The sequence below is a fragment of the Physella acuta genome, unplaced genomic scaffold (genome assembly GCF_028476545.2).
Source record: "Physella acuta isolate Inbredline_101_S28 unplaced genomic scaffold, ASM2847654v3 ptg000160l, whole genome shotgun sequence".
Classification (NCBI taxonomy): domain Eukaryota; kingdom Metazoa; phylum Mollusca; class Gastropoda; family Physidae; genus Physella; species Physella acuta.
In genome coordinates, this window is record NW_026731679.1 from 242426 (window position 1) to 252044 (window position 9619).

Genomic DNA, 9619 nt, shown 5'->3' on the forward strand with positions numbered 1-9619 from the left:
TGTCTAATGGAGGTTGTTTTACCTGTCAACCTGATATTCTGTCATGTTACTGTATGTCTGACTGAGCTGTTTGTGAGTAGTGTAAATGTGTAAAGTTAAGAATGAGAATTGTGTAACAGTAGGGCCTACATCTGTTTAAAACATCTAGTAAATGTAAATAAATGAATTGAACTTTGTGTTTTATTTTAGTTAGCTTCTGTTATTGTTAATAATGTAAACAAAACCATGCGGGTATAAAAATAAAACCCTGGGTTATAGCTTACTTCTCCTATCATACACATTTACAGATAACACCCATAAAAAGTAGGCTACATAAAGAAAAAAAATTGTACACATGCAGCTGACATTATAGAATACAATTTCCATTTACAGTCAGAATACAATTTAATTTTAGAGTATGTATAATAATTGACATGGTATACTCTTTGACAAAAGAACCTTTTTATAATACAAATATAAAAATTAATAAACTATATGGACCACTATTGGATCACCACTAGTTAAAGTTATGTGAAGAAAAAATTATAACAAGATATTCAATAATAATTTGCTCTAGAATTAATTATTGATGTTAAAAATGATATTAAATTGGTTTTTAGTCATGATGAATTTCCTGGATTACCTTTAGAATGCATTTTTATGAGTATTTAAATTAGATAATTGACAAAATCTTTTGTGACAAACATCAACATTCATGTGGCTTATCTCCTGAATGAACTTTTAAAAATCTTTTATGACAAATACCAGATTAATGTGGCTTGTCTCTTGAATGACTTTTTCAAGAGCGCTTAAATAAGAGCTTTAAGAAAATCTTTCATACAGACATATGGCTTATAACCTGTAAAAACACAAAAATCATAACACATTATACTTCCGAGTCAACTTTTTGTGATAAATATCACTATCATGTGGTCTCTCTCTTTAATGAATTTTTTTTGTGTGAAGATAAACAAGAAATTTGAGAAAACCTTGGATGTCAAACGTCACATTCACGTGGTCTTTCTCCTGAATGAACCTTTTTATGTCTTAATAAACTAGAACTGCAAGAAAACCTTTTATGACATACATCACATTCATGTGGCCTTTCTTCTGAATGAACCTTTTTATGTATTCTTAAATAAGTACTTCGAGAAAACCTTTTATGACATACATCACATTCATGTGGCCTTTCTTCTGAATGAACCTTTTTATGTATTCTTAAATAAGTACTTCGAGAAAACCTTTTATGACATACATCACATTCATGTGGCCTTTCTTCTGAATGAACCTTTTTATGTATTCTTAAATAAGTACTTTGAGAAACTTTTTATTACAAACATCACATTCATATGGCCTTTCTTCTGAATGAACCTTTTTATGTTTTCTTAAATTAGTACTTTGAGAAAACCTTTTATGACAAACATCACATTCATGTGGCCTTTCTCTTGAATGAATCTTTTTATGTGCTCTTAAATTAAAACTTTGAGAAAACCTTTTATGACAAACATCACATTCATGTAGCCTTTCTCCTGAATGAACCTTTTTATGTGATTTTAAATTAGAATTTGTAGAAAACCTTTTATGACAAACATCACATTCATGTGGCCTTTCTCCTGAATGAACCTTTTTATGGGTTTTCAAAGTAGAACTTTGAGAAAACCTTTCATGACAAACATCACATTCATGTGGCCTTTCTCCTGAATGAATTTTTTTATGTTTTCTTAAATTAGTACTTTGAGAAAACCTTTTATGACAAACATCGCATTCTTGTGGTCTTTCTCCTGAATGAACCTTTTTATGTCTTAATAAACTAGAACTGCGAGAAAACCTTTTATGACAAACATCACATTCATGTGGCCTTTCTCCTGAATGAACCTTTTTATGTGATTTTAAATTAGTACTTTGAGAAAACCTTTTATGACAAACATCACATTCATGTGGCCTTTCTCCTGAATGAATTTTTTCATGTGCTCTTAAATTAGATTTTAGAGAAAACCTTTTATGACAAACATCACATTCATATGGCTTTACTCCTGCATGTATTTTTTTGTGATCACTTAAGCCAGAACTTCGAGTAAACCTTTTATGACAAACATCACATTCATGTGACTTACCTCCTGAATGAACCTTTTTATGTTTTCTTAAATTAGTACTTTGAGAAAACCTTTTATGACAAACATCGCATTCATGTGGCCTTTCTCCAGAATGAACATTTTTGTGAGTTGATAAATTTATCTTCTCACCGCCTTGAGCTGTTTTATGTTTTTTAAAGTTAGAACTTTGATAAAACCATTTCTGTTTGTGACTAGAAACAATTTGATATCTTTTGTCTCTAGAAAACTGGAGATTTTCTTCAACTTGAAGTTCAAGCCTTTTTTGTGTTTTATCCTCAAAAAAAATAAATCCTGTCAATAATTCTGGTTTTGAATCATTACTTTCTGATAAAGTTGTGACTTCTGATTTATTATCTTCAGATGTTGATAATGTTGATACAGCAGGCTTTTTATCTTTACAAATTAAAAACTCAGTTGTAACATCAGGTTTAACATCTTGCAAGCCTATAAATGTTTTGTAGGGTGTAAATTTATCAAAAGATGAAAAACTTGAAAACTCTGTTTCTGTGTCTTTAGAAGATGAAAATTCTGTTGTAGTATATGGTTTAACATCTTGAGAAGCTGTGAATGCCAAGTTGGGTTTTGCATCAACCATAGATGAAAATGTTGAAAATTCTGTTTTTATATCTTGAGAAGATGAAAATATTGTTGATAGATCTGGTTTAAAATCTTCTGTTAATTTGTGTGACTGTTCATCTACAATAGACAACATTGCAGCTAAATGCTCTGTCTCCTCTTCCATTCTTGACTGCTTTTTTATAAATCAACTGATGATTAAAAATGTTATAAATGTTAAATTGAAAAGTGGTGATTATAAAGTCAGAATAAAGTATTATTATAAAAATGGTAAAATTAATGGCAGAAGGTCTGTTAATCTTTTCTCTCAGTCTGATGTGATCTAAAAATAGATTGCCAGTAATGCCAAGGTCATAAGATTAGGACTGCATATTAATATTTTCTAAATATTCTTAAAAAAAAACACAAATTTGTAATCCAGTACTGCTTATTTTGGCTAACGATTGAGGAATTACCAAATGTGCTTAGATCCTCTTACATCCAGTTGAGGTTAAATATATATTGTCACTTGGTTGAGAGAAATAAGAACAGTGTTTATTTCTTTGAAAGGATGAGAGAAGATATTGCATATTTCTTCGAACATAAGACTTAAATCGAAGATGAAAAACAATGACATTTTTAATGTCAAAAGATACTTATTTCATTAATTTGGCTAAAATTCTTAATATTTGTATTGAAAAAAAAATTAATATTTTCTTAGACTATTTCTAGCCCTGACCTTTTAACCTAGCCTTAACCCAAACCTTGACCCTAAACTTAATTAAGATATAATGAATTAAAAAAATAAAATATTAATGTCATTAGCACTAATAAATAAATAAACTCAATTAAAATAAGTTTTAATTGCAAAACCCATACTTGATATTTCTTCACACTAGTGATTCTACCATGCAGCACTCAAAATAATTAGTAAAAAAAATAATAAAATATTAAATTAAACAAACTTCTCTTGAAAATTCAAAAATATACACTTCAATTAAAAAATTCTAAAAATATGTAAGACTACAAATAGAAGCAAAATATAACCACAAGATATGAGAGGATATATGAATGATGCATTTTCACTATTGTTCGTGGCTATAAAAAAAGTATTTCCATATAATACATTATTCATGTATCTAAAAAAAATATTAATAATTCCTAAATATATACTTGCATGGTCAACAGTCATGTAATCTGTTCGTCTTTTTTTGTGCTTTATAACAAAGCTTTTTAGGTGCAAAAAACTATTGAGCAAAAAAAAATTACATATCTTCTCATTAGTTCCCCATTTATTGACCATAGATAATTCTTCTAGGCCTGTCAGCATTATTTATATTTACAGCCTCTAGATCTATTCTTGGTCTAGTAAGTTACAAACTGAGGCATGTCCATGTGACACAAAGGAAAGTCCATTAAATTATAATATAAAAACAAATTAAAACAAAAAATTCAATTTAAATAAGCCTAGGTCTATAAATCTAGATATTATGAGATAATAGTTTATTAATAGTAAATTCAGATCTAATTGAATGAAGGGGGAATTTATATAGGCCTACCAGTGTCCGATAATACAATTTTCTTTAACAGGGGTGTTAGATTTCAAATGATTTTTTTTTTTATAAAAAAATGTAACAATAGTAGCTAGCACACTAGTAAACTAAGCCAATTTAGCAATATTGTAACTTTCTGTGCAAAGTCATTATTACTGAAAAAAATTCCAGTCAGGTCAGCCTGTGTCACCCTCCACTGAACTTGACTGAAAAATAAAATACTTGACCTGTGACCTTCATTAAAACAGAATTTACTGATGTTTTTTTTTTTTAATTAGTATTAAAAATGTGCTTAATCTTACCCAAATAAGTAATAAAATATAAAACATTTATTTTAATTACTATGGTTAATTTAGATAAACATTTAATAAATCACGAGTTTTTTTAAGGGGGTATGGCACATTGCAATTGGAACTTTATATTTCTGTGTTTTATGACTATATTTATTATTTATACACAATCAGCATGCTATGCTTTTGAAAATTGATAAAGGGGAAGTATACCAAGTTACAAAATATGCAACCTAACTAATAATTCATAATTTTAGTTTAAAAAATAATAAAAACGATCATCAATGAAGAAAGCGTAAACATTCAATTTTTAGGTATGATAAAAAACAGACATAAATCTAGATATAAATCAGACATAAAACTATCTTGCGCAGCACACATTTTTCGGCGCCTTGTTTTCACCAAAAAAGATTATAATAAAATGGCATAAATTATTACCAGTTAATTGTAATGTATGTTAAATTAATACTTTAAAGTTTATGATTCGCGTAAGCTGGTTTATGATTAAAGCAATACTTCAGTTATTTGATTTAAAAGACAGACAAAGACTAAAAAGTAGAAAATAATTATCATTAAAAAAGTTAAAAAAAAAACACATTTTCTGATTGAACTAAAAAGTAGAAAATAAATGCTATACATCACAATAATGCAAGCGATCACTCTACTATAAGCGATGAAAAAGGTGGGGCGCCGAAGTAAAAGTTTTTTATCGGTCATTGTTAATATAAGATGTAAAAGTTATATTACTATTGATTAGATAATACTAGATCTAGATTGTTAAAGTGCTAAATGTTCCTATTTTATTTTATCTTTGACTTAGTTTTTTTTTAAATTTCCATTGCCTCTATACTGTAGTACTATATTTTAACTATTAGGGTATTTCTATTTGATTTTTATATTACTCATTGGTTAGGCTATAGACTACTAATAAAAAGTTTAAAATTTAAATGGCATGGAATTAGTTTAGACTTTTGTCACTTTCGACTGGACAGCAATATTTATTAAATTTTATTTAGATCTAGATTAGATAGAGGAATCTAGGACCTATTTAAAATTTTAATTATTATTTCAATATTTAGGCCTACCCTATTGACTAATATGGAAGATTATTAATGAATGGGACTAGATCTATTAATTCCACAGCTTTAAATTTTTATTTAATCCATAAAAAACCTATTTTATAAGCTTAGATCTTGCCAATCCAATAAACACTGTTAAACAGCAATAATAATAATAATGTGCGAATTTTCTATTTCATGCCAAGTCTATGGGCCGTCATGAAAATTCTAACTCGGCCGCCATTTTTAAAATTGCATAGATCTATATCTATATCTAGAAAGTAGAAGACTATATCACTTCACGCAAGAAGCATTATCTCGTATATAAAGAGCTCTAAAGCCCATAAAACCAATATTTCGGATAATATTTAGAATCGACCCTTTGAATCCCGGACAGATCGTCCCCCCAGCGTGGCCTCAACCAACCGGCGGGCTCGTTGCATTGAGTTAAATATAAACTCAAAACAATAATATAAACAATCTCCTTTCGGTCGGTCAGGCCACATACCACGCACGCATCGTGTTGTGTGTCGTGCCTCCAAAATAAACTATATCCCTTCATTATCATTAGACTTAATTAATTAATTAATTAGTTAATTAATTTGCTAATTTATAAAATTATGTATGATGCTATAGAAGAAGGTAAGTATAATTTTTTACTATGTATTTGTACTATTAAACATATTAAAGAACATCGTTGATTCAATACCACCCTCTCCCCTTCTTGAACTCAAAGTTAAACTTTTAACCCCGTTTGTAAAGACTAGCGGTATGCTGTAAGGCGGCGGGTGGGTAGGGTATATACTCATTGAAGAAAAAATCCACCGTGGTGCGTGTTATTGGCCTTGGGTGACCGTTGTTGGCGCTTGCTGTGAGGGGGAGAGGGGGGGTGTGTTATACTTGTTGAAAAAAAATGCACCGTAGTATTGGTCTATGATGACGTCGGCGCAAGCGTGAAGGGGGGGGGGAGACGTTTTTTTTTTTTTTTTAAACCAAGAACTAGGCGTTTCGAGGCAGTAATGAAAATAATCAAGGACTGGTACAGCCATGATGTCGAATTTAACGAGTGATGCTTGCTGGGTCTATCATCATACGATTGCTTGGCGATGGGAATCTCGTCAAGCTCAGTTTATATTTACAGTGAACTATTGGGATGCTGTCATGCACAAAGTAACAGCTACCGAATGTAGCACTTAAAAAACATCGAGTGCATCCCGCTCATTATAAATCTTTGAAATACAAGTTATGGATAGTCCAACAACTACTAATACTTGAAGGACTGCCAGAATATATGCATTGTATTATAAAATTAATCCTTACGATATAACAGAAATGTGCATCCAAATATGTTTAGGCTAATGGGATCTGCATTTAAATAAATAAAAGTAGAAATATTAGACTACTTTTGCATGGTAGCACAACATTTTTTAGATTTCGTAATGAGTAGCCTAGTCGTGCATTAAACTAGAATAAAGGGTTGAACTCAATAGCATTGACGATAATGAAATGCCGGCTTCAAATTCCGGCTTCCCCGTATTCTTCGACTAGAAATATAGCTCCGTCGTTTAAATGACACCGCCCTCCACCTTTTGCCTGGTTCAATTTAAAGTTACACTTTCAACCCCGTTAAGATGCGTGAACTACTGGTGACCTAACTATTGAAAAAAAAATCTATTCTGGTGTTAAATTCCCCTCCCCTACTCCCAGCATTTAACTTTGGGGCCATACACAGCATCAGGAAGGTCTAGGTCGGTGTTTTATCTCGTGCAAGTTTACTCACAATACGACTACACACTACGGTTGTATCCAGGATTAAAGCTGCGACACTTACTTAGAGTGGGATTTATTCGTTAGATTATTGTGCTTCAAATTCTGTTTCATTTTAGGATAAGTGATAGAATGTTGGATATCAGTTAGTTTGTTAATTAATATATTGATCTAAATCTCGTGTACCATCAGAAACTAAATTTGTTGGCAAGGCACATGTGTAGGCTAATGAATGACCTCTAGATCGAGCCAAAGATGGCTGGGTGACATACTGTGGTTTTCAAATTTCATGGTGATGCTTTTCTAACGGATTTTATTTTGTGCTTTCTTTGGGATTATTTTGTGTGATGTGAATATTCAAAAGTAATTTGTAAGTAGTATGCTTTTCACATTTAACAAATTTAACAGTTTGCGGTCGATCTGCGGCCGGGCTGATTAATTTACATTTAGCGAAACTACACACTACACGGCGCCCTAAGGCCGTTGTTTCAGCATGCCCTATATACTAGTCAATTATAGTCAACTTTAGAATCAACACATGTAGCCAATACATCGATTTTTATTTAATAATCTTCAAAAGCCATTCCTCTAGGGTCGTTAATTTCACGAAATTGTCGTTTTCCAATTTGTTGTCAAGAAACAGGTATTTAGTTCACGAGAACGTACGAAAACCACTCATGCGTGACCGAAATCGTCGATCGGGTGCCTTCACGTGGTTTGACACGTGTTGACATGGGCCTTTGTTTACATCGAAACATAGCTCAAAACGGCCCTTTTTTTAATTAATTCTTCGAAAAAATGGCTATGTCCATTTCTAAAAAGTGTCATTTTCGGGCCCATTTTAAAAAACGTAAAAAAATCCGAACTACACGTAGAAAAAATGGCCTTTTCGGCCCTTTTTAGCTCCAAAAACGCCGTGTTTACGGGTCGCGTGACGTCATCGTGACGTCAGCCGCCAACCAAAACGCGTTGAAAGCGCGCGTTTGATTGGTTGGCGGCGGATACAATGAAATATCAAGGGTTTTCTCTAAATTTTTACCGAAATTTCGTTCCGAAAGTAGCGGTTCGGTACTGCGCGGTTTCCATCGATTTTCGCTATCATCGTTAGGTCGCTTTCAGTATCGAGTATTGTAAACAGCTACTTCTATCAATGAAACATTTAAATGATAAAATTCAACGCATATGATAGTATCGAATATATTTAATTTTTCGATTCTGATGGCTAGAATTGGCATTCATCGGAATGGCGAATTTTTTCAAGTACGCATGAAAAAGTCCGGATAAAGTTTGGATCGCAAGATGGCGGCGAGTCGAAAAGCATACTACTAGATCTACATCTAACAACCCAACACACCTATTTTATGGATGAGTCTATTATCGGACATCAGTATCTAAAATCATCCTGAATGAATATTACCGTGCAAGCGCCAGATAATAAAATAACAGCTTAATGGATAAGTTTTTCTGAATTACGCAATCTCAACATCATCTGAAAAACAGCTGCCATCTTTATTTTAAAATGGGCTGTATTTTTCAGAAAACGCCGGTAGGTGGCGTCACAAAGAATGGTCAATATTGCTACGCAGAGTAGCCCCCCTTGACACTAGGTGGCGACACGTACACCAAGGTTAAACCATTTGTAAACAAACATGTATGCTGATATTTAAATACTAAATAGTATTGTACTATTTACTGGATAGCTTTTCTAGTTATTGTACTCCCATTTTAATTATATAATAATAAAAGTGTATAAGTCTGAAAAATGGCAGCATATTGCGCTGTACCAAAGTGTAGGGGAAAAGGTGGACACCTATTCCCCAAAAATAAAGAACTTCGTTCCAGATGGATCGCATCTATCTATCTAGGCCTGCCTATTTCATTTACTATTTATTAATGGCTATTATTAACAGTTTAAAAGCTATTAAAAATGAATTCTGTCTAATACTAATTCAGTAATTCTAATCATTCTAATCTAATACGAATAGTATAGGGCCTATGTGTTATATCTATATATATAAAGCAAAGTGGTCGGGTGCCCGATAGGGCACTTCCCGGCGCCGCAGGCGCGTCAAATTTGGAACGATGGTGCCTTGGGTCGAAAGAACACGAGGGCCGGTGACGGTTTGGCGAAAAGTCTACTGAGAGGGGGTCAAAACTGACCTCGACTGACCGGCGCCTTATATGGGCTATATTACGAAAAAAAATTTCCGACGACGACCCCCCTTGATATTTTGTGAGGTGGTAGGAGAATGCCTTGGGGTGTCACAAAAAACTCGGCATATCTGGGAAAACTTCGTAAAGGG

General features: G+C 32.4%; 1 protein-coding gene across 2 annotated transcripts; it reads right to left on the reverse strand.

The window, feature by feature from the left end:
- Positions 1–244: 244 nt before the first annotated feature.
- On the reverse strand, positions 245–8852 carry LOC131935808 (zinc finger protein 883-like). Of its 2 annotated transcripts, none has more exons than XM_059292470.1 (2): positions 8734–8852; positions 245–2860 (listed from the first exon to the last, which is right to left on the reverse strand). In XM_059292470.1, the coding sequence occupies exon 2, from the start codon at positions 2833–2835 to the stop codon at positions 1282–1284; it is 1554 nt and encodes a 517-aa protein (XP_059148453.1). In that variant the 5' UTR covers positions 2836–2860; positions 8734–8852; the 3' UTR covers positions 245–1281. The 2 variants fall into 2 exon arrangements, with proteins under 2 accessions (XP_059148453.1, XP_059148454.1); XM_059292471.1 differs by having other exon boundaries at positions 8671–8852.
- Between the last annotated feature and the right edge of the window lie 767 nt (positions 8853–9619).

What these genes read in the sequence shown, in the direction of transcription:
- LOC131935808 (XM_059292470.1), bottom strand. Translation starts at nt 2,835, where the DNA reads ATGGAAGAGGAGACAGAGCATTTAGCTGCAATGTTGTCTATTGTAGAT.